The sequence below is a fragment of the Patagioenas fasciata genome, chromosome 15 (genome assembly GCF_037038585.1).
Source record: "Patagioenas fasciata isolate bPatFas1 chromosome 15, bPatFas1.hap1, whole genome shotgun sequence".
In the NCBI taxonomy this organism is placed as follows: Eukaryota; Metazoa; Chordata; class Aves; order Columbiformes; family Columbidae; genus Patagioenas; species Patagioenas fasciata.
The window spans coordinates 640,686-665,140 of NC_092534.1; the positions used below are offsets into that span (position 1 = coordinate 640,686).

The window sequence follows — 24,455 nt, forward strand, 5'->3', positions numbered from 1 at the left end:
GGGCGGGGGCAGCTCAGGGCTGGTCTCTCTCTGGAATGATGGTCAGTGCTGCAGCCGTGAGCTCTGTGGCGGGTCCTGCACCGACATCCTGGATAAAACAAACGCATGTTTTGGTTCTCATCCCAAATGATAATCAGGAGTTGCAAAGTGTAGCGGTGAAGATGGTCCAGCACCAAGCAGCGTGCTAGGAGAGCCTTCCATGGGCCTCCTGGGCTGCACCCGAGCGCTGACAGTGGGGCAAGGGAGGACATGGCACATGTCTACATTTGAAGGAGACAGACGTCTCTGCAGGATCCACAACAACTTGTGTGCACAGAGAATGTGCTTCTGCTTGACTGGGTAAGAGATTTTACAGGGCATTTCCTTTCGTCCTTCCCTTCCTTCAAGTAACAGGAATTAACAGAGTTTCAGGGTTTTTTTTTCTGTTAATTAACAAGTAGACGTGATTTATAAAGGAAGCTAAGTCTAATAACTCTTGTTTGCAATTTCTAGTTATTTCTTTTTACAATGAAAACCAGTTTCTGGCATGAATACTCGAGTAGGTTTCTTTTAAAGAAATTGCTCCAATAATATACCTAATTTAATGAAAAAGGGGCTTATTTTCCAAGCGTTTCCCTGAATTCTCTGTAAGTGAGAAGTCTGGACACCTTTCCTGGTTCTGCTCTGACCTTGCAGAGCAGCCCCTGCCCGTCGCTGGAGCGCGCTGAGCCGCTGTTGTCCCTGCTGCGTGGCGGTGTCCACCGCCCGCCACGTGGGAGCTCTCACGCCTCAAACTCCCCAAGCTGTGTGTTTCTGTCCCTTTTCAATCAAAGTCCTAACTATTAATAGAATGTTCTACAACGGAAACAGAATTTTCAATATAAAAGGCCCACAAACATACAGAATATTATTCTAATACGTTTTTTATTTAGCATCCAAGTCATCAGTGTGCACCAGACTGGCCAAAAAATGAAAGTGAATATTTTTATTTGCTATGAAGATAATTTTTTTTCAGTGTAATTTTTAAAACTATGCAGCAGTTGAGAATACACTAAATTCTCTCTGTCACAGTGATAGTTACTAGGATGAATACATAATGGTGTGGATGATAAGAGCCATTTGTGGCATTGCTGTTCAGGACTGTTTCAGGAGCCTCATTGCTTCATGTGTGACGTATGCAGCCCACAGGTACCTCTGACATATCTGAATAATCATCTTCTCACAAGATTTGCCCTTCCTGAGCCATTTTCCTGCCCTCTAATTTACCTCCTGGGCAGTACAGTCTGATATCAGACTTCATGGCAATTACAAACCTGAATTAATTACCCTTGTTTGCCATGGCAATAATACTATTAAAGAATACAAGTTAATACAAGTTAAACAAGATCACCCTTGCCCAAACCTACACAAATTCTCTGTAATGAAATTGTGGTTTTCAAAGCTTAAATTTTGACCTACTAAATCCTGCAAAGCAGTTTGTAATATTTATTCTTCATCTACACTCAAACTAGCTGATCTATAATTGCTTGTTAAGTTTCTCTTTATTGAGATTATTTCAAGAAAATTGCCAGCTTTAGAAATGGACAGTCAGATGTCAGCAGCTGTAGCTGAGGATTGTGGAACAGCCAGTTCAGGAGAACTACAGGCAGGGGAAGGGAACCATCTGCAGGTCTCTTACAGAAAACAAATGCACCACTGGAAAGCGTTTTGGAAACGATTCATCTGAACACGTTTTTGAGCCGCCCTCGGGTCGGTCAGAGCGAGCTGTGCAGCGCGGGTGGGCACGGGAGCACCGGGATCCGTCGATCCCGGCTCGACCGGGCGTCCCTGCGCTGTGCAGATGTGGCCCCAGCGCCCCAAGGCCCCTGCGCGGTTTTGGGAGCGGCAGAGCTGGAAAAGCCCAGGACAGTTCCAGGAGGAGAGTTTTCCAAGTTACATTCTCCAGACAGCCCACAGCGATTTCAGGCGGTGGAGCACGAGGGCTTTGAGGGGGCAGACCTTGGACTTTCTTTATTGACAAGGTCTCATAGCCCAAATAACTTTTAATGATCCTTTTTTTTTAATCAGGATTTGAAATGTACAACTGCAGAGGGATGTATTTATTTAAATATATGCTCACTGAATGAATAGAAATGGAAAAAAAAATCTCTTTGTAATATATTTAAATTGTATTTCTACTAAAATTGGAAGTTGCATATTGTGCGACTGTGGCATGTCGAGAGGTTTTTGAAGCCATACTGGTCTATCAAAGGGTGAGGTTATTTCTACTCCTCACTTTCTTTGATGTGATCAAAGGAATGTAAGGGCTTCTTACTTTAACCAGGCTGCATGGTAAAATATGTCACTTAAAACTACAATAACCTGGCCTGGGGGACATGACCTGGACAAAACTTGGTCTGGAGATCCATGAGAAGTTCATATCTCTAGTTAGAGAAATATGGTACAGAGTTGTGAAACGGATAGACACAGTCTGTAACAGGTAACTCCAGGGACAAACAACAGTGGCTTAAATTAAGAGTGTATGTCCAAGAGAAAATCTCTGACTTGCCATTTTCAGCTTGAATTCTCTTACAAGGGCAGCTTGAATAGGACGTTTGCCAGGAATGCAGACCATCCGAAAGATCACTTTCATTCCAAGGCTTCCTAAAATGTGGAAGAACGGCAGAAACGACGGAGCAGTAGGTGAACATTTGCTGTCCAAGGCAGCTCTCCCGTCGGAGCGGGACTGAGTGGGGCTGCGACTTAGGAGATGGGGGCTGGGGGACAGGAACTCCCGGGCTGCTGTGTCGGCCCTGGACAGGCCCCTGTGCAGAACTGATCACTGGAGATGAAGGGAAGGGCCCTTTTCACATTGGTGGCTTATCTGTGACATTTGCAAACATTTCTGGTGCAGGATGGCATCTGCCAGCAGTTTTGGCACGGTGTCTTTGTGTGATGCGGTGTGTTTGTTTGTGCGATGTGGTGTGTTTGTGTGATGTGGTGTGTGTGTTTGTGTGATGCGGTGTGTTTGTTTGTGTGATGCGGTGTGTGTGTTTGTGTGATGCGGTGTGTGTGTTTGTGTGATGCGGTGTGTGTGTTTGTGTGATGTGGTGTGTTTGTGTGATGCGGTGTGTGTGTTTGTGTGATGCGGTGTGTGTGTTTGTGTGATGCGGTGTGTGTGTTTGTGTGATGCGGTGTGTGTGTTTGTGTGATGCGGTGTGTGTGTTTGTGCGATGCGGTGTGTTTGTGTGATGCGGTGTGTGTGTTTGTGTGATGCGGTGTGTGTGTTTGTGTGATGCGGTGTGTGTGTTTGTGTGATGCGGTGTGTGTGTTTGTGTGATGCGGTGTGTTTGTGTGATGCGGTGTGTGTGTTTGTGTGATGTGGTGTGTTTGTGTGATGCGGTGTGTGTGTTTGTGCGATGCGGTGTGTGTGTTTGTGTGATGCGGTGTGTTTGTGTGATGCGGTGTGTGTGTTTGTGTGATGTGGTGTGTTTGTGTGATGCGGTGTGTGCGTTTGTGTGATGCGGTGTGTGTGTTTGTGTGATGCGGTGTGTGTGTTTGTGTGATGCGGTGTGTGTGTTTGTGCGATGCGGTGTGTTTGTGTGATGCGGTGTGTGTGTTTGTGTGATGCGGTGTGTGTGTTTGTGTGATGCGGTGTGTGTGTTTGTGTGATGCGGTGTGTGTGTTTGTGTGATGCGGTGTGTTTGTGTGATGCGGTGTGTGTGTTTGTGTGATGTGGTGTGTTTGTGTGATGCGGTGTGTGTGTTTGTGCGATGCGGTGTGTGTGTTTGTGTGATGCGGTGTGTTTGTGTGATGCGGTGTGTGTGTTTGTGTGATGCGGTGTGTTTGTGTGATGCGGTGTGTGTGTTTGTGTGATGCGGTGTGTTTGTGTGATGCGGTGTGTGTGTTTGTGTGATGCGGTGTGTTTGTGTGATGCGGTGTGTGTGTTTGTGTGATGCGGTGTGTGTGTTTGTGTGATGCGGTGTGTGTGTTTGTGCGATGCGGTGTGTGTGTTTGTGCGATGCGGTGTGTGTGTTTGTGCGATGCGGTGTGTGTGTTTGTGTGATGCGGTGTGTGTTTGTGTGATGCGGTGTGTCTGTGTGATGCGGTGTGTTTGTCTGTGTGATGCGGTGTGTGTGTTTGTGCGATGCGGTGTGTCTGTGTGATGCGGTGTGTCTGTGTGATGCGGTGTGTGTGTTTGTGTGATGTGGTGTGTTTGTGTGATGCGGTGTGTGTGTTTGTGCGATGCGGTGTGTGTGTTTGTGCGATGCGGTGTGTGTGTTTGTGTGATGCGGTGTGTGTGTTTGTGTGATGCGGTGTGTGTGTTTGTGCGATGCGGTGTGTGTCTTTGTGTGATGCGGTGTGTGTGTTTGTGCGATGCGGTGTGTTTGTGTGATGCGGTGTGTGTGTTTGTGCGATGCGGTGTGTGTGTTTGTGCGATGCGGTGTGTGTGTTTGTGCGATGCGGTGTGTTTGGGTGATGCGGTGTGTGTGTTTGTGCGATGCGGTGTGTGTGTTTGTGCGATGCGGTGTGTTTGGGTGATGCGGTGTGTGTGTTTGTGCGATGCGGTGTGTGTGTTTGTGTGATGCGGTGTGTGTGTTTGTGCGATGCGGTGTGTGTGTTTGTGCGATGCGGTGTGTGTGTTTGTGTGATGCGGTGTGTGTGTTTGTGCGATGCGGTGTGTGTGTTTCTGTGATGTGGTGTGTGTGTTTGTGTGATGCGGTGTGTTTGTGTGATGTGGTGTGTCTGTTTGTGTGATGCGGTGTGTGTGTTTGTGTGATGCGGTGCGTTTGTGTGATGCGGTGTGTGTGTTTGTGTGATGCGGTGTGTGTGTTTGTGTGATGCGGTGTGTGTGTTTGTGCGATGCGGTGTGTGTGTTTGTGCGATGCGGTGTGTTTGTTTGTGCGATGCGGTGTGTTTGTGCGATGCGGTGTGTGTGTTTGTGCGATGCGGTGTGTGTGTTTGTGTGATGCGGTGTGTGTGTTTGTGCGATGTGGTGTGTGTCTTTGTGTGATGCGGTGTGTGTGTTTGTGTGATGCGGTGTGTTTGTGCGATGCGGTGTGTGTGTTTGTGCGATGCGGTGTGTGTGTTTGTGTGATGCGGTGTGTGTGTTTGTGCGATGCGGTGTGTGTGTTTGTGTGATGCGGTGTGTGTGTTTGTGCGATGCGGTGTGTGTCTTTGTGTGATGCGGTGTGTGTGTTTGTGTGATGCGGTGTGTTTGTGTGATGCGGTGTGTGTGTTTGTGCGATGCGGTGTGTGTGTTTGTGTGATGCGGTGTGTGTGTTTGTGTGATGCGGTGTGTGTGTTTGTGCGATGCGGTGTGTGTGTTTGTGCGATGCGGTGTGTGTGTTTGTGCGATGCGGTGTGTGTGTTTGTGTGATGCGGTGTGTGTTTGTGTGATGCGGTGTGTCTGTGTGATGCGGTGTGTGTGTCTGTGTGATGCGGTGTGTGTGTTTGTGCGATGCGGTGTGTCTGTGTGATGCGGTGTGTCTGTGTGATGCGGTGTGTGTGTTTGTGTGATGCGGTGTGTTTGTGTGATGCGGGGTGTGTGTTTGTGCGATGCGGTGTGTTTGTGTGATGCGGTGTGTGTGTTTGTGCGATGCGGTTTGTTTGTGTGATGCGGTGTGTGTGTTTGTGCGATGCGGTGTGTGTGTTTGTGCGATGCGGTGTGTGTGTTTGTGCGATGCGGTGTGTTTGTTTGTGCGATGCGGTGTGTTTGTGCGATGCGGTGTGTGTGTTTGTGCGATGCGGTGTGTGTGTTTGTGTGATGCGGTGTGTGTGTTTGTGCGATGTGGTGTGTGTCTTTGTGTGATGCGGTGTGTGTGTTTGTGTGATGCGGTGTGTTTGTGCGATGCGGTGTGTGTGTTTGTGCGATGCGGTGTGTGTGTTTGTGTGATGCGGTGTGTGTGTTTGTGCGATGCGGTGTGTGTGTTTGTGTGATGCGGTGTGTGTGTTTGTGCGATGCGGTGTGTGTCTTTGTGTGATGCGGTGTGTGTGTTTGTGTGATGCGGTGTGTTTGTGTGATGCGGTGTGTGTGTTTGTGCGATGCGGTGTGTGTGTTTGTGCGATGCGGTGTGTGTGTTTGTGCGATGCGGTGTGTGTGTTTGTGTGATGCGGTGTGTGTGTTTGTGCGATGCGGTGTGTGTGTTTGTGCGATGCGGTGTGTGTGTTTGTGCGATGCGGTGTGTGTGTTTGTGTGATGCGGTGTGTGTTTGTGTGATGCGGTGTGTCTGTGTGATGCGGTGTGTGTGTCTGTGTGATGCGGTGTGTGTGTTTGTGCGATGCGGTGTGTCTGTGTGATGCGGTGTGTCTGTGTGATGCGGTGTGTGTGTTTGTGTGATGCGGTGTGTTTGTGTGATGCGGGGTGTGTGTTTGTGCGATGCGGTGTGTTTGTGTGATGCGGTGTGTGTGTTTGTGCGATGCGGTTTGTTTGTGTGATGCGGTGTGTGTGTTTGTGCGATGCGGTGTGTGTGTTTGTGCGATGCGGTGTGTTTGTGCGATGCGGTGTGTTTGTGTGATGCGGTGTGTGTGTTTGTGTGATGCGGTGTGTGTGTTTGTGCGATGCGGTGTGTTTGTGTGATGCGGTGTGTGTGTTTGTGTGATGCGGTTTGTTTGTGTGATGCGGTGTGTGTGTTTGTGCGATGCGGTGTGTGTGTTTGTGCGATGCGGTGTGTTTGTGTGATGCGGTGTGTGTGTTTGTGCGATGCGGTGTGTGTGTTTGTGTGATGCGGTGTGTGTGTTTGTGCGATGCGGTGTGTTTGTGTGATGCGGTGTGTGTGTTTGTGTGATGCGGTGTGTCTGTGTGATGCGGTGTGTGTGTTTGTGCGATGCGGTGTGTTTGCGTGATGCGGTGTGTGTGTTTGTGTGATGCGGTTTGTTTGTGTGATGCGGTGTGTGTGTTTGTGCGATGCGGTGTGTTTGTGTGATGCGGTGTGTGTGTTTGTGTGATGCGGTTTGTTTGTGTGATGCGGTGTGTGTGTTTGTGCGATGCGGTGTGTTTGCGTGATGCGGTGTGTGTGTTTGTGTGATGCGGTTTGTTTGTGTGATGCGGTGTGTGTGTTTGTGCGATGCGGTGTGTGTGTTTGTGCGATGCGGTGTGTTTGTTTGTGCGATGCGGTGTGTCTGTGTGATGCGGTGTGTGTGTTTGTGCGATGCGGTGTGTTTGCGTGATGCGGTGTGTGTGTTTGTGTGATGCGGTTTGTTTGTGTGATGCGGTGTGTGTGTTTGTGCGATGCGGTGTGTGTGTTTGTGCGATGCGGTGTGTTTGTTTGTGCGATGCGGTGTGTTTGTGTGATGCGGTGTGTGTGTTTGTGTGATGCGGTGTGTGTGTTTGTGTGATGCGGTGTGTGTGTTTGTGTGATGCGGTGTGTCTGTGATGCGGTGTGTGTGTTTGTGTGATGCGGTGTGTGTGTTTGTGCGATGCGGTGTGTTTGTGTGATGCGGTGTGTGTGTTTGTGTGATGCGGTGTGTGTGTTTGTGCGATGCGGTGTGTTTGTGCGATGCGGTGTGTGTGTTTGTGTGATGCGGTGTGTGTGTTTGCGTGATGCGGTGTGTGTGTTTGTGTGATGCGGTGTGTTTGTGCGATGCGGTGTGTGTGTTTGTGTGATGCGGTTTGTTTGTGTGATGCAGTGTGTTTGTGTGATGCGGTGTGTGTGTTTGTGTGATGCGGTGTGTTTGTGTGATGCGGTGTGTTTGTGTGATGCGGTGTGTGTGTTTGTGCGATGCGGTGTGTTTGTGTGATGCGGTGTGTGTGTTTGTGCGATGCGGTGTGTTTGTGTGATGCGGTGTGTGTGTTTGTGCGATGCGGTGTGTGTGTTTGTGCGATGCGGTGTGTTTGTGTGATGCGGTGTGTTTGTGTGATGCGGTGTGTGTGTTTGTGTGATGCGGTGTGTGTGTTTGTGCGATGCGGTGTGTGTGTTTGTGCGATGCGGTGTGTGTGTTTGTGTGATGCGGTGTGTTTGTGTGATGCGGTGTGTGTGTTTGTGTGATGCGGTGTGTGTGTTTGTGTGATGCGGTGTGTTTGTGTGATGTGGTGTGTGTGTTTGTGCGATGCGGTGTGTGTGTTTGTGTGATGCGGTGTGTGTGTTTGTGTGATGCGGTGTGTTTGTGTGATGCGGTGTGTGTGTTTGTGTGATGCGGTGTGTTTGTGTGATGCGGTGTGTGTGTTTGTGTGATGCGGTGTGTTTGTGTGATGCGGTGTGTGTGTTTGTGCGATGCGGTGTGTGTGTTTGTGCGATGCGGTGTGTTTGTGTGATGCGGTGTGTGTGTTTGTGCGATGCGGTGTGTGTGTTTGTGCGATGCGGTGTGTTTGTGTGATGCGGTGTGTGTGTTTGTGTGATGTGGTGTGTGTGTTTGTGTGATGCGGTGTGTTTGTGTGATGCGGTGTGTGTGTTTGTGTGATGCGGTGTGTGTGTTTGTGTGATGCGGTGTGTGTGTTTGTGCGATGCGGTGTGTTTGTGTGATGCGGTGTGTGTGTTTGTGCGATGCGGTGTGTGTGTTTGTGCGATGCGGTGTGTGTGTTTGTGTGATGCGGTGTGTTTGTGTGATGCGGTGTGTGTGTTTGTGTGATGCGGTGTGTGTGTTTGTGTGATGCGGGGTGTGCAGTGCGGCCTGAGCTCCCCACCGCAGATCCCCCGAAATGTCTGCATCTCGGTCCCGTTGCCATTAAGGAATCTGATAGGGAGGGAAAAGAGACGGGGAGAACAAGTATTGAAAAGATATTGTTCTTCAAATCAGTGTGTAAATATGCTCCCATGGGTAAATTTGACATAATTACTGGCGGGTTTTCAAAAAAGTAATTTGCTAATGAAGCATCACGACTTTAAACTTTTTCTCTTCATGTAATGTTTGGATTTGGAGTATTGCAAGAAAAAAGATTCTGTAATGCTTATTTCATTGAGAATAAACCCAAAGATTAAATTTAATTACTTTTCCACAGTAGTGAAAGACGCTTTGCCGAGAGATGGATATAGCAGCTTTATTTCTTTCTCTTAGCATATGAAACTGTAAGGAATGCTCATGGAAACGTGGTTAGAAAAATCTGTTTATACATCTTATATTGCAGTCTTCCCGTGCTTATTCCCAGTCCTTTCTGCGCGGCACTGGCAGTAACAGATAAATGGAGGCATCCATTCAAATACATGAAGCAAATCATCTTCATAAGGGAGGTGGCGTTGTGCTTGCACGTGTACTTGGCTTTAATCCAGACCATAACAAGTCTGTTTATGCCGAACTGCTCGGTTTTTCAAAAGGAGGTGGGTTCTTTCTTTTCCTCATTTGAACTTGTATTGAAAAATATTTCAGCAACCTTCAGTTTCCCATGTGAAAACAGCATGAATTAGCTACAGGCCATCACTGAAGCTCAAAACATCCTACAGAAGCTTTTTGTTCCTTGATTTTGTTCATCTGCCAGCTATAAACATAGCCCATTCAGTCCTATTGTATTGCAGACGCTATTTTTGTGGTGTCACTTCAGTATATTTGGCACTTCTGTTGTGATAGCAGAATCCATGAACTGAAGGATTCTAGAAAAACTTGGTGTAATTATGGGCACTCATCTATTAATAACAAAAATTAATGACATGCACGCATCCTTCCCTGCAGTACCACTTCACGTCATTAACAAATGAGCAAAGAAACTGATTGTTGCTAGTTTTTTGGGAATATTCTTTAGAGTGCTCCAGACGTCTCCACATACATTCTCTGTAGGTACAAATGAGGCCAGATGTCAGTTCAGAAACACAAAATGACCTGAGCTGTCAAAGTCTGTGCAGAAACAGGCGGCTCTGTGGCGCTGGCACAGCCCCCGTCCCCATGCGAGTTCCAGCGGCCGACCCCGACAGCAGCCCGAGTTCCTCGTGGACTGACAGCGTGTCGCGGGGCCCAGCGGAGCGCGAGCCTGCTCTTGCCCAGGGTGGTGTCGGGAGCGCTGCCGGTTCCCTGGTGCAGATCTCCTTCGGTTCCTCTCGCTGCAACAGCCGCGTTCCGGCCAGCGACCGGCAGGATTCGTGCGGGACGGCTGCTGTCGCTGTCTGCCAGAGCAGGCGACAGGCATTTTTCTTCAGTCTTCACCTGTAAATTACACAGGCCCCTGCAGTTTGATTATACCTACTGCAGTATGAAGGTTTATTTTTAGATTAAGTGTAACACAATTACACTTAAGAGTTTAGTAGAATACGTGATATGTACTAAGAAGAACCACTAATATGTGGGTCTGCAGAGATTGCTGTTCCCTGTAGAACACGTTAGAAATCTGTGCCTTGTAAACAGTTTGCATAAAATTGCTTAATTTCACGACTGCAAAATGAGCCAAAGAGCCTGTTTCTTACTGTTCCATCTCTGTTTTAATTCTGAAAGCTTGTTTCTGAAATTTTATTCTAACCTTTAAGAACTCATAAATTGATTCTTTAGAAGAGATTTAATTTATTAGTCTTAATGCAGTTTCTGGCTAAATCATAAATATACAGAACAGCTCTGAATGTCCGGCTCCTTTAGAAATCTTTCAGCAGAAGGCTCCTGTGTGTTAAAGGGATAAATCCCAAAGCACTGGCTGTTGAGAATAGTGAGGGATGGCCAAAGGGAAGTCAGATGGGGGCTGGTTTGCATTGTCAGGCAGACTGAATATTTTATCACATTTTTACTGTTAGTGCAACAGCTGAGTCAAATGCATCTAAATCCTGAAGACTCCCACAAAATCCATTGCCCAGCTTTTCCTAAGCTCCATGCATAAGAGTGAAAATACGTGGTGTCTGACTGTGGAGTGTTGTTAGTGCAGTCAGGCTGCCCCAGATCACATCCGGAGCTGCAGGGCGCAGAGCCCTGGTGCTGCAGCAGCGCACGAGGAGCTGCCGGCACCCGCTGGACGTCGTGGCTTCTGAGACTTTTCTCCTGCCACCTGCCCTAACAGAGATAAGGCTCTGCATCATCTGATTGCCTTCTGGCACTGTATACATTCATGTGGAATACTGACCTCTCCATACAGATGCTCCATTGATTTGTTCCTAAAGCAGGGGAAGTGATACCTCAGCACCGTTTCAGTTACTGTTTAGTTCAGAAGTCATTTAAGGCCATAAAATGTCCTGTTCTCAAGGTTGGCACCAAAATCTTTGTGTGGCCAAAAGCCACAAAACTCAAGAGAGGAGGAGCTTCCTCAGGAGTTCGTGGGTAGAAGCAGAAAGTGCCGTTGTTGCGATCCCGCAGTTCCCGTGCGGGTGAAGCTGAGCCGGGCCCAGAGGCGGCCACGGAGCTGGAACCGCAACGTCGCAGCTCCTGAGCTGCCGGGCATGATCCCAGCGCTGGGCCGGGCACCAGGACCTCCCGCCGCTCACCGCCGGCCTCGCCAGAGCTCCTCAATATTCCGGCAAGGAGCAGGCTTGTTGCAAATTTTATTTATTTTGATTTCAAACTCATTGGCATAGTTGCATCTGCATTTGAGAGGGACCGAGATGATATATTACACTTTTTAAAGATTCTGATGCTGATGATACCTGGAGAACCGACCCCAAACTTCAGGAGCTCATGGCCAGCCAGGTACTGAACACTGAACTCCCCCTGCAGTTCCATCTCTCTTCCTGTTAGCCTGGTTTTGAGTCCTAATTGAAAAAAAGATGAGGCTATATTTATCATTGCTTGGCTATTTTCTTACAATGAAAATAATTCATATCTGACTAAACAGAAAATGTGATTTTTTTGCCAATTGCCATGTTTCTTTCTGCTGACCGCCTGATGCTCGTGTAGCTTGTGCCCAGCCCATCAGCTCTGGCGCGTCCCCAGGGGCTCTCGCAGTCAATGTCACCCCTCCTTGATTGGCTTCCCTGTCGGTGCTGGGTTGGATGTAAACATTAGTCCTTGGCTTCATTACCAAGAACAGAGTCAGCGTTTCCCTTGTTATTCTGTTGACAGTGTTCAGTTCCGTACTTTATTTACATATTTTCCCAGCTTGATTACTTTTGTTTATTTAGAGAGCACAGGTTTAACTCCACTCTGCCAAGTCTCGGCTCACTGGGATTGTGTTTGCAGGTGCAGGTACACTATTTTCTATGCGCTATCCAACTCCGTCTGTTTGGTTTGGGATTTTTTTAAGCTTAGGGAAACTAAAAACAATAGGCTAAAATTAAGAACAATCTAAAAGCTCCCAAAGGTTGAGATGAAGACCTGTATTTTTGCGATTTAGGTCATGGATCACTGTTAGTATCAGGCTAATGGCTGGAGTGCAGGAAGGTGCCCTTTGTATTTAAAAAATAAAAACAAAAAGCAGAACGAGGGATTGCTGTAAAGCACTGTTCTTCACTTTTATGACTGCTAACATGTTTTCCAGCAGTGAGTTATGATTCTGCAGGATTCTAGGAGCAGTTAAGTTTGTCCATTTTTCACGTTTATAGCCATTAGTGGTAACATGACATCCGTTCAAACCTGGATCTGTCCCTGAGCACGGTCGCGTCAGCTCTCTCCTGCCTCGTTGCATATGTTAATACGGTGCTGTAATCTTCATGAGAAATGAAGATACTTGAGAGAAGCAGCTGATACCTCTTAACTTGATGGAGCAATTAAAACTCAAGCACTAGCTTGGAAGATCAAAACAACATGTTTTGATCACAACTCTTCTTTATAATTCCATTTGCTTTTATGGTAATTTTAAAAGAAGGGGGTTGTTCTTAAAAATAACACTGGTAATTGCTTGTGCAGGTTGTTCTTTATGATGGGCACTTGCAAAACTCCAAGCTATGCCAGCCAAATTGCATTATTCCCATGGACACTATTGGAACGATGTTGAAAAGCGTCAGTGCTGCTGCTTGGGTGGAAATACCCTTGTGGGGCTGAACACGAAGCCGAGCGGAGTGGGAGCAGGAGGGCATGGAGTCCCTGGGCAGGGCGCAGCGGCTGTGCCGGGCAGTGGCCACTGGGGACAGACACACCGACAGCACTTTGCTCCCCGAGCAAACGGGACCCCGGTGCCCATCGCCAGAGCAGCAGATGGAAATGGCTGCGGCGCCCGTGAGGCCGAGGTACCCGGTGCTGAAGGTTACAGGTGAGCCATGGTGAAGTAAGGCGGGAATACACAGCAAGTTTTAGTTGAAATTTCTCTAAGTATGTTAGTGAGCTCACTAAATGATAGGGATGAACTGGCAGGAAGAAATGCTTTCAGCTTTCAGATTTTTCTCTGTAATACTGGCAAAATTAGGCAAATCAGAGGAGATGGTGCATCCTTCTTTTTCCACTGCTTGGCATGGAATGTGGTTGACTTTTTGAGCTTTTTGCTGTGTGTAAACTAGAGGTGGGTAGCTCATGAGTGTCAATACAAACCTCCTTGCACTGGCTTCTCGTATGCTGGTGTCTGAGAACACAGTCTGCAAACTCTGTTGTTGCTTCCAATGCCAATCACATCAATTGTGGGCTGTTCAAAAGCTAATTTGGTAATAGAAGTTGTCTCCATTTGGTGTCATTCTTGTGTCAAACAGGCGGTGAGGCTGGAGGAGGCAGCGCCTGGCCCGGCCCTGTCACACGGGAATCGCTGCTTGTGTTTTAGCTGTGTTCACCGTGCTTGATACATTGTGAATCCTGGTGCACATCTTCTGGTTTTAGTTACCTCAATATTTTCAATAAAAACGTATCCTAGATCTATCTCTGCTTTCCTTAAAGATGATAATTACAGTACTAGCAGGAAAACATAAATCCAGGTATTCACTGAACACTGTTCTTCTGAAAACAAATCCCGTGTTTTGTTACTGTATCAACAACCTTGGAACATGTTCTGCTTCTGAACCCTTTGTTCATTAAATCACCTTTCGGTAGGTTATTCTGCTTACGCAGAGTCAGCCAGCCCGCAACAGAGCAGAACCTTGGCGATTTTGGGATGGAGATGGATCTGATAGCCAAACCTTACTGTCCTTCAACTAATCACTGAAATTATATCAATTATAAGTAAACAGTGTATTGGGGTGAACTTTTTCTGACAGGCGTGTTCAGTGGTTTCTGTCTTTCTGGTTAGCTGGAACGGGATTGTCAGCCCAAGTACCAGATTGTGCGTTGTGTTATTCTGGCTGGGGCACGGAAAGTGTTGCCGGGTGTAGATGTCATGTTGCATGGGAAAGCCAAGGAATGGGACTCAGACATAAATTAATGAAAGGTCGTCTTTAGAAAGTTCTGAGCATTTCCTGAATGAGAGTGTATTTAATCCAAAATAATCATAGCTATTATTCATTTTACAGGATATAACGATTGGATACTAAACATTTACTGTACAGTAACCATCTTGTTATGCCAACTTGAAAGTAAAGTTGGTGGAAGACAAAAAGGATCTGATAATCAGAATTACGTACAGTGTCATGGCTTACAGAAAAAATCAAGTATCGATGCAGATGATGCTTATGGACATGCTGGTATGGAAATGGATTTGTAGCACGCCAGTGTTCAAGTTAGGATGATTCAAATGATAACAAATGGAAGCGTGTTTATGTGTTTGTAATTATTTCACCGCAAGAAGAGACTGAATAAGTCGTTCTGAACCCTGTGCTGTGCTGTAGAAGTGTGTATGTGGAAGTAGAAGGAGCTGCATATTAATCAAACAGTTGGATAAAATATTAGAGTTAATGCTTTTCATTTGATCAGTTCAGATCTAATCTTGATAGGAAGTGATTATCCAGTTGTTAACGGACAGCTTTGCTGTAATAACGCCTTCAGGACTGGCGGTGCCCAAGTGTACGACAGGGGGATTATCCCACCCAGATCTTTCTGTCTCTTCTGTTAATAGCTGACTATTTAAACAGCTCAGCCATTTGAATTAATAGATGGAGATCACTGTTTCTCATTAATAATCACATTTTATTTCTACAAAATTGGGAGTGATTGCAGGAATGTGCCTCCAATTATTTTTACACTTCAGCAACTAGAAACAAGGATTTTACCCGGATCACTGCAGGGTAGGAGTTACCAGAGTGTATATAAAATTATTTGATGAAGTCAGTTAATAATGCCACTAAGCATGTGTTTCAGCTGATTTTAATTGGCAGGAGAAGACGATACATTGTATGGGCAAGTCAGAATTAGTTCTCATTGTCTAACACGGATCTCTTACTACAGTACATTGTTCAATACCGTCTTTTTGAGGGGCCTTCCTGCCCGAAGCCAGTTTGCCACATGAAATATTGGGGTTATAACCAGGAATTAGATTTATTATCGTGACAAAAAATATATTAGTAACACAAGAAACTGACAAAACAGAGTCACCAGGTTTCGGTGTTTTTAATACAATTAATTAATACAATTAAGCAAAACTAGAATCATGAGTGTTTCTGGAGATTCATTTACATATGAGATACATACATATGTAGATATACATATATATATATATATATGTGTATATGAAATACCTGATCCTGAGCTTTGCTCGGGATGGGCTCCATAGATGGGCTTATTGATTCTGTTCTCTGATCTCTGGCTGGTATGAAAGAATTTCCAAGTGCAGACATGTTACATGATTTTGATAAAAACCTTTTCTCTCTAATTTTATCCTCAAAAGTAAAGAATGAGATGGGAAATAAATTTCTTCCTGTAAACGTTCACAACATCAGCTAAGACAACACCACAGTTCCTTATGCTAAGTATGTAAAGAAAACTGCACAAAATGCAGTTTACACTTTGATACACAGGGAGTAATAAATGAAAGGTATGAATAAACTAGAAGCTGATTAAAAGACCAGTTATTTTAAGCTGTTTTCTATAGATGCACCTCAGGCAGAACTTGACACCAAGACAAAATCAATGCAACTGAATTGGGATCCAAACAAACGCTGGGCAGATCGATCAGGAATGCTTTAGAGCTCAGCAATGACCCCGTGGGCAGAAGGAATTGATTGCCTCAGCCGGCTGCTTTTTTCCTCAGAATGGGACAAGGTGAGAATGCAGACGAGAACTTGAGCCTTTGATACCTGGCCATTCCAGTGCTGAACAGGGTCAAGCGTCCTGCCGCCTGCCAGACTCAGCCTAGAAAATTAAACCCCGTTAAGACTTCAGTGGCTAAGAAGGTAATGGGATGAAAAATGTTGTATTAAAACTGAGCAGGTGTAACTCAGACAGGTATAGACTCAAAGAGTAAGCGCTTCCCACGGGGACTTGGGGCAGCTGTTCTGGAAGAGTTGTTCTAGAATAGCTACTATCTGGTTTAGATTTACATATTTTAAATTTGTATTTTATGTTGAGTAAAAGTACAGGTCAACCCTACCTTAGCCCCCAAAAACCAGCCTGGAGACTGTTCTTGCTGAGTGAGACAAATGAGAGGCTTTGCAAACGTTGTGTGTAGACTTGCTTATTCCTTCCTCCTCCGTCCCAAACAGATCGGCAAAGCCTGATTCAGAACAAGTGTCTCCAGTTCATCTTCATGGGCATTTACCAGAAATCCTGACAGGATCATTTCAAGGTCTCCATACGTCTGCCTGAAAGTTCATGGAATATCGGACCTGTCGAACTGTCAATAGGTTTAAAAAGGTGTTAAAGGTTGTTTAGTGCCAGAGACTCTCTAAGTATCATTTGACCTCAAGGCCAGAACTATTAATAAATCATTAAATTTAGTAACAGGAGACAGAAGAGATGGGAGATTAATCTTTTTCTCCTGCTCGATTACCATGCATTTTGTGGGGGTTTCGGCATTTTTTCCCCTAGCTTTAGGAGTTCAAATTTCTGCGGGTTATTTGAAAGTCAGTGTTTTTAATTGTAGAGTAAAAAGCTGGAGCTGAAACAGTCAAATGAGATGGAAAGTTTTCTCACCAGGTTTTGGAGGAGGGAGGACGGAAAGGGGCTGAAGATACATACTTTTACATGTATGACTACTCAACTTTTTTTTTCCCCATACAACATCTGTTTCCATGGAGCTGATCAATTGAATTTCAGCTCTAGTTTCCTTTCTCATGCTGGATGCATGAATCGGTTTGTGTAAACCTACATTAGAATTTGGATTGTCATTATAAAAATTAGCTAAGACATTTAAGGTAAGTTATCTCTAATTTAGTTACTAGATGTATCTCCTTCTGAAGTAGCATCATTGAAATTAGCAGAATTACTTGCAATTTTTGTCCTCCATTCTCAGACATTGGTGTTCATGTAATTATCCTGAGATGACTGTACTACCTCAGCCATGCTTACCAGGGCAGACTGATACCAATTCGTATCTCTTCAGTTTAGGGGAATTAATTTGGCACCTTTGCAGTTTCTTCTTTGAATGGCATTTTTGCTCCGGAAGGGTGGGTCAAGTGACACTAATGTCATTTTGTGGACACACCAGCAGGAGGAGCTTGTGGATTAAAATGTCCCTGCCATAAAGCAATCACCAAATCCCAGCAATCACACCGAACACTGCGCTTCCTTCTGCACTGTGTATCTGTAAAGTGCTGCCTGCCTGGTAAAGCTGAAGTACTATCAGCAGTAGCCATTATGCTGGTAAATTAACCTATTTTAGATCTAGAACATCTCAATGAGGTGAAAATTCAATTTTATTCCATTGCACGTTTGATATTTAGATGCTTTTATGTTTACATGTTCTGAAAAAGACACATTTTAACCCAGAATCACACCCCTCTGCAGCCAGTACCCCACGCTCTGCTCTGCAAGCATTAGAGTATCAACACTGCATCACTGCAGTTTTATGGACTGTATGAAAATAATGAGCAACAATACTCACATTACTAAAATAAATCCATGCTAATGAGCACAGCTGAAATGGGATTCACACAATCAGAATTCTCTACAACAACATGGATAGCATTGCTGAGTTTCAAAACAAGAAACCATCAGACTGGGGTTGCAAATCCAATTATCCTTGGCTACCAAGAATTAATAACACATGCTAAATTAATTTTTAGAGATTTTAGTGACAAGGAAAATAAGGAATTAAAGATCTAACTTGTTAATCTTGTTATTAAAGAACAGAAGGATGTATGCCACAGGAATTTTATGCCATTTTTTCATGTGACAAACGTCCTAGTTACCTAGGAAGAGTAAATACTGTAATAGTGCAGTGAATTTTAATGTATTATTTTAACTAAGGTTATTTTAGACTGATCTGCTCAGAAATGTAGACAAGTAACATACACTGCCACTAAAAACCATAATTTTGTTTTCTGTTTAGTATCTGAACTGGACACGTGTTTTCTATACTGATGTGTTAATTGGCTTAGCGAGTAAGAGGCACAGTGTGCACTGTGGTCCCGAAGCACTGCCCCCAGTGCACAGCCCTGGGCTCTGGTGCTCCCCACTCATGTCCGCAGCCCCAGGACGGGTCTGAGATCTTTGCTTTGCTCCGGCCTGTTCGCTGCGGGGCTGTGAGCGCTCAGGTGGCGCCGGGACATGCCAGGACGTGCCCGTGGCGCTGGCAGAAAGGCAATGGCACAGAGCAAGTTCAGCGATGGCTTTAAAATAGAGCTGTATTTGTTTCATCTGGCAAGAACTGCACATGAGCGATTCCTCCCTGACAGTTGTTAATGCACTCTGAAGATGGGTATTGTAAGGTTGTTTTTAACTTATAAAAACAAGTTTGGCTTTGTACGCTCTGTAATTTTATTCCTTAGTCAAGTTGCAATATGCAAAATTTAGTTTTATGTATTGATCTGTATGTAAGCAGTATAATTAAAAACCATGTGGAGTCCTCTCAAAGAATGGCAAAAGTACAACACTGTCCCTTTATACTGTAGTTTTCCAAGGAGTCTGTAGCCTCTGAATATCACCTAGGTAAGCTGGAATTTTCTGTTACTGCTTGTTGTTGAACTTAATGTACTTCTTCTCGGAGTCTTTTCCAAAAGGCTCGTCCATGTAAGACTATAGTCTGTTGTGGGTCAGAAGAGACAGAAGAATTCCCAACAGGGATGTATTACTAATGCACCTCATCATGTAATGATACATCCATCCATAATTACAGGATTGTTCAATAGAGCATCATCCAAGCTCTTGTCTAGTTTGCTTGTACTTTTATCACCTCAAAATGCTTTTCCCACCATTTCCGAACTGCAACTCATAGAGATGCGCTTTTATCCTGTAATTTGCAGTCTTCCATATTGAAAGTTCTATTATTTCTCATTTTTGAAAGAGCCCATTTGTAATTCCCCCTTGAGACACCGGTAGAAAGAACGCAGTTCTGTGTAGCTGAAGAAGTGTGCTGTACTTCGCCCTCATGTGCCAGGCTCTCATAACATCTGCTTTTTTCGTGTTTGGAATAACTATGGAATAATTTACATGTAACATAAACTGGCTACTTCTGTCTTTATTTCTTGTCTTCCTAGTGATGTTCCGGCTTCTGGAGAACCGGTAAGCAAAAGCAACCACGCGAGAGCGAGCGCGCGCTTCCCCAAGCTGTCCCGCAGCCAGCACAGAGAGCCGCGCAGCCTGGAGCCGCAGAGCGGGGACCTCTGACCTCCCTCCTCATTGCCCATTCTGGCACCACGTACTTTCAGTCATTCCCCGATTCCTTCCTAGCCTGTATTTATAATTTAAGCTCCCGAAGAGACTACAGCTGCATCAACTTAAATCCTGCAAAGAGACATTCATGGCTAAGGGTCACATCCTGATGAGTGACTTTGGAAGGCAGTCATCACCGCTCAAAGCAGCCGAGGGCTCTTCAGCAGGCTCGGCAAACCCAGAGGCATTTGCTTTGTTTTGTAAAGCTGCACTGCACATACTCTCCTTTGTTCTTCTGAAGTTCTTCTGTTACTATGAATTCCTTGTTTGTATTGTGTTGTCTCGTTTTCTACGTGTACGCTTTTCTGTTCCAGCCAGACATTGGCATCATGTCAAGACCACCTTTTCCTTAGAAGAACAGTTATGATTATCACTAAATATGTCGGAAGAATGTGGTTTGAAGAACCTCACTAATTTATTACCTTTTGTAAATAGAAAGACTGGGCGTTTTTTTTAATTGTAAACCTCTGACACACACCAAGGTTTTTTAAAAACTTGACAAAGTAGATGACAAGGGAAAAGTATTACAGGTGGAAAATAGCTTTTGTACATTTCTAGTTAGATATGCTCAGTAGCTTTCATTTGTGGGAAGTAATTCTTAATAATCAGAGAATGTAATAATTTTTTAGGAAACGTCAGTCTTGCTGTAAGGCTGGGTGCAATAGTATTGATTTCTACAAACCACCATAAGGATACACAAAATTAGAATGGTACACAATAGTGATTTCAAGTCTTGGGTTCTATTTTGTTATTAATTTGTGCTGATGCTACAGAACAGTCCATCATTAACAGGGCAGCATGGGAGTCTGATTTGTAAAACCCTTCACATGGTGATACTTAAACATGGCCTGTAATGAAAGTGCCTGTTACCCATCACCTCCTATTGAAAAGGAATTTGTAATGGTACTATTGCAAGAGTAACTAAAAAAATGGACAAGAATTGTTACAAGTGATGGAAGTCCTGACATGGATTAACTGGAATCCAGTTCAGTATCCATTAGCTGCACTGCCGTAGGCAGTTAATTATATGTTAGCTATCTTCTCTTCATTAAGTTTAAGCAGTGTACATTCAGATTTTCTAAAAATTGTATTCTGGTTTTCCTTTGTGTAAGAACATCATTCTTCTCAGAAGTTATTCTGGATAATGTTACTTAAATTGATGTATCTTGTCATTTTATTATCCACTCGTATTAAATTCTCATGTCAATAGATACTGAAATTTAATATAACCCTGCCAAAAAAAGGCCAGTGATGAAGAACAGATTTTTACCTTAGTGCTTTACAAAAGTTGTAGCAAACTGGAACGTCTGTTCTGCAAACCTGTGACCGCCGCGGAGCATTTGGCAGGTGAGTGGTCTGGTCACGTCCAGTGGCACTAGGGAGCGAGCAGGGGCTCCTTGCACACACTGTCCGACCACAAGCCCCAGCTGCTGGGGTCCTACTACTGAAATACGTCGCTTAGAGATCGCACTGAATAGCAGAGGTGGCAAAGAGGAGTGGAATGCTGTCTTCAAGTCAGAAATTTCAGTAGATGAAATACCACGAAGTAGAATCATGTCAGCGAAATGAAACAACACTTCTCAGTCAGTAAGAGGTCTCATTTACAAAATAAATAGATAGAAAATCCAACAGGCCTGCCTGGGAGCTGGCTGATGTGTTTCTGTTGGTGTTTCGTGTAAACTCCAGCGGGATATTTATTTGAGGAGAAAGGAAAGTGAGGAGCTTGTCAGTTAATGACCCTTCGAACTCTTCAGTCTGATACACTGCTGATAGTTTAGTTTGTCTTTGTTGGAAAGAAAAGTGGCTATAATGATAGTCTCACTTTGAAACAATTCTAAATTCATTTTTCAGAAGTGGAGACTAGTAGACATATGTAGAAATATGACACACATCTATTAACACTGAATCGCAAGTAAATCTGAAAGAAAACACTGTGGAAACCATTGTGATGTTTCTGTCACATGAAACTGTGTTCATTTCCAGGCAATAATTCACAAGTGAAAAGTACTCCATATTCAAAAAGTTGCAAATGGTAAGAAATTCCACTTAGCACAGACTAAATTTATTTTTTCCAGTTGTTTAGGAGGAGTTTTTTGTATCTACATTTGGCTCCTAGAATGATTAAATTCCTGATTATCTTGCTTCTTGTAATTTTTCCTGTATGTATGTACATCGCAGAAAAATACTAAATTTGTTTTCTGTGCACAAATTCTTCTTTGTAAACTTTAGCTGAATTGTGTGTCAGCTCCTAGGATTACACCCAGCAAACAATGTTGGCGTTGTGATACGAGGTGCCGTAACGGGTGCATTACTAATCCATTTAAAAGCTCATCTGTGGTTTCTCCAAAATCTCAGAAAATAATGAAATGGAAGGCGTTCTTCACAAGACAGCGTTCCCACTCGATTCACCGCGCCGTTAGGAAGCGCAGTGGGGCACTCACACAGCTGCCATATGAATGCCCACATTTTTAGCACTTCAAGACATTCTAAAATGCCCAATCTCTGAGAGAATTGTGCATACCTGTCACTAATCCCACGTCTATTTATTTACCAGAATCAGCAAAGACTGTTGAAGAAGGTTGACTAGCTGGTGTAAGAATCCCAAACAGTTTCAGTATTCTTATAAAATACCTGTAAGCATAACTATGATTCTGTCAATTGAATGATTTGATCGTTTTCTCCTGTGTCGCCCAATTCCATGCATGTAGTTACAATATTCGTACAAATGCAGTTTCCTTTGGTATTGACTGGTGGGTCTGAGCCCTGGTCTGTGGCCGGTGCACAATGAGCTGACGGGTTCTGCCGGTCCCCGTTGGCCCCGCGGTCCCTGGGCTGGGCTGGTCCCTGGTGCTGTTCCGCCTGCGCCCAGGCAGCGCCGAGGAATCTGTGCCATCATTTAAATTCCATTCCTGTTTTATCTTTAGACATATTAAGTCCCTAGGGCTGCTCATCTGGAACTTTAGTGACTATTCAAAGTAAATTGTAAAAATAAGTGGTGCTACTTTTATTTTAATGCTGTTCTCCAATCACACACAAAATGAGCAATTTCCTAAGGAACACGGGGCAGGCAGGACTCTGGCGGCTCTTGCAGATGTGATTGTCTATCAGTATTCATTACATAGTGACTGTGGGTTTTCAGAATCTCATTTATTTAGAGATTGTCATTCATTACAGAGAATGCATTGTATTGACTTGGCTTTTGCATTAAATCAAGTTTCTCAATAATGATAATAAATTTCCAAGGTTTATATGAGGCAGGATATTGACATAGTCATAAAGGCTTAAATTGATACGTCCATTAAGTCGCATACTCTTAGGAAGATTAATAATTTCAAAGCCAGTTTTTTATGGAATATATTGTTGGTATTATTACTGTAATCAAATTATACTATCTTACAGAATCTACTGTAAGTCATAAACCGTCGTGACTGGATTACTACAAGTAGAGAAAGGCCATTAAAGATCACTGGCTCAAAATGGTGACCTCTTGCTAAAGTGCATTTTTTTTGTTACAAACTAATATTTTATTGTATAGAACGATATCTGCATAGCAGCTGTAATTAATGAGTAAGAACCTGCTTAGCAAGGGGGCTGACTGCCTCAGAGCAGCAAGTTCATAGTGAGACCCAAGCGATCTAATGACACTGTCAGGGCACAGAGATGACTGAAAAATCTGGTATTTTGTGAACAGACCCAGTTATTAGTGCTTTCTGAGAGGGACATCATTCTCTGCACTTCAAAGCACACAGGGATCTCAGCTCCTTTGTAAGTTTCCTGCCATTTCAAAGGCTCAAACTCCCCACCTCAAAACACTTTTCATCCAGTATCTTGTAATTCTGAGGAACGATAATCTATGCCTGTGGGTAGAAAAACAGTGACCTGCTTGAAATAACTGTGAGCAACCTGTGCAACAGCTGTTGAAGAAAACTACTTTTTCACCAAATTCTGCTCCTGTACGCCCTTGCAAATCCCGGTAACAGCACTGAGCTCCCCTAGCTGGAGCTCTGGTATATATGAAAATAAACCTGTTTAACATGAGAACACAATTTTCTCTTTGGAAGCAATAATAATATTTCTGTATAGGAACTCAGTAAAGAATTTACCTCCTTCAGTTTCTGTAGGTTAGAATATTTCAGTCAGCACCCTGCACCATGTGGAATATTAATTTCATGATTACTTAGTTATTTCTGTGCTTTCTTAACATTACATATTGAAAGAATCACTTTAATATATTAAATTATCTATATATGAAATATAGAGTAGCTTTAAAAATATCAGTTAACCTGCTTTGTATTTCGCCTGTTGAAGGGAAGGTAAAACACCTGCTCTACACGGTGCTCTGACAGTACATTTCATTTCTTTCTTTTTCTGCACTAACTGTGCTTTTATGGTCCAGTTATAGGTAACTTATTTATAAAATTTCTTTTTAAAAATAATGAGAGCATACTTCTAATGAATAACAGTGGCATAGTTTTTGGTTACTAATGGCATGAATTTACACTAGAAAACAGCACTGAAATGTTAGAGATAACTGAATTTTTGATTTACAAATTGCTGCAAATATCTGGACTTAAAAAATATGTATTTTGTTGTTGCATCGAAACAAAAGGTGTTGCACTTCCATGCAGGGAATAACTCTCCTTCACCAGATTTCAGAAATTATGTCCGTGCAATGACAGAAACTAAACTGTGGTAGTGAGGTTTTTGAGTGTAGTGTTAATGATGTAAGACATTAAAAATTATCACACTATAAATGTGATTGAAAACCTGATTCTGAAAGGCTGTGCTTTCTTTCTTATTAACACTGAGATAAATACTACATATCTTGTATGAGGGACCAAACCTGTTGGCAACTGAAGCCACTGGATTTCCCTTTTCATGGAGGGGGGGGATTTTTTTGTTCCTGTTAAACTGTAGGAAAGATAGTATTAATTTTGAAGCATATATATGTACAGTATTCACATAAATATTAATAAACTGTAATATTATTTTAACTTGTTATGCTAAGGTTTACATTATAGAATTTTTAAGCAAATATGTATATATATATATATATA

At 43.9% G+C, this 24,455-nt stretch overlaps 1 protein-coding gene across 4 annotated transcripts in view; it reads left to right on the top strand.

Moving 5' to 3' along the window:
• Positions 1 to 24,359, top strand: part of SNX29 (sorting nexin 29) — a 134,158-nt gene extending 109,799 nt beyond the window's left edge. The window contains exons 21-24 of one of the 4 annotated variants that reach the window (XR_011741504.1): positions 12,643 to 12,985; positions 14,166 to 14,336; positions 15,680 to 15,849; positions 19,224 to 19,265. Coding sequence is in view for 3 of the 4 variants with exons in the window: in XM_071815184.1 (XP_071671285.1) it covers positions 19,224 to 19,353 (130 nt within the window). In the remaining variant the exon portion in view is untranslated. Of the gene's footprint in view, positions 1 to 12,642; positions 13,115 to 14,165; positions 14,337 to 15,679; positions 15,850 to 19,223 lie in introns of those variants that run through there. The other 3 variants (XM_071815184.1, XM_071815186.1, XM_071815183.1) reach the window with 3 other exon arrangements.
• The last annotated feature ends 96 nt before the right edge of the window (positions 24,360 to 24,455 follow it).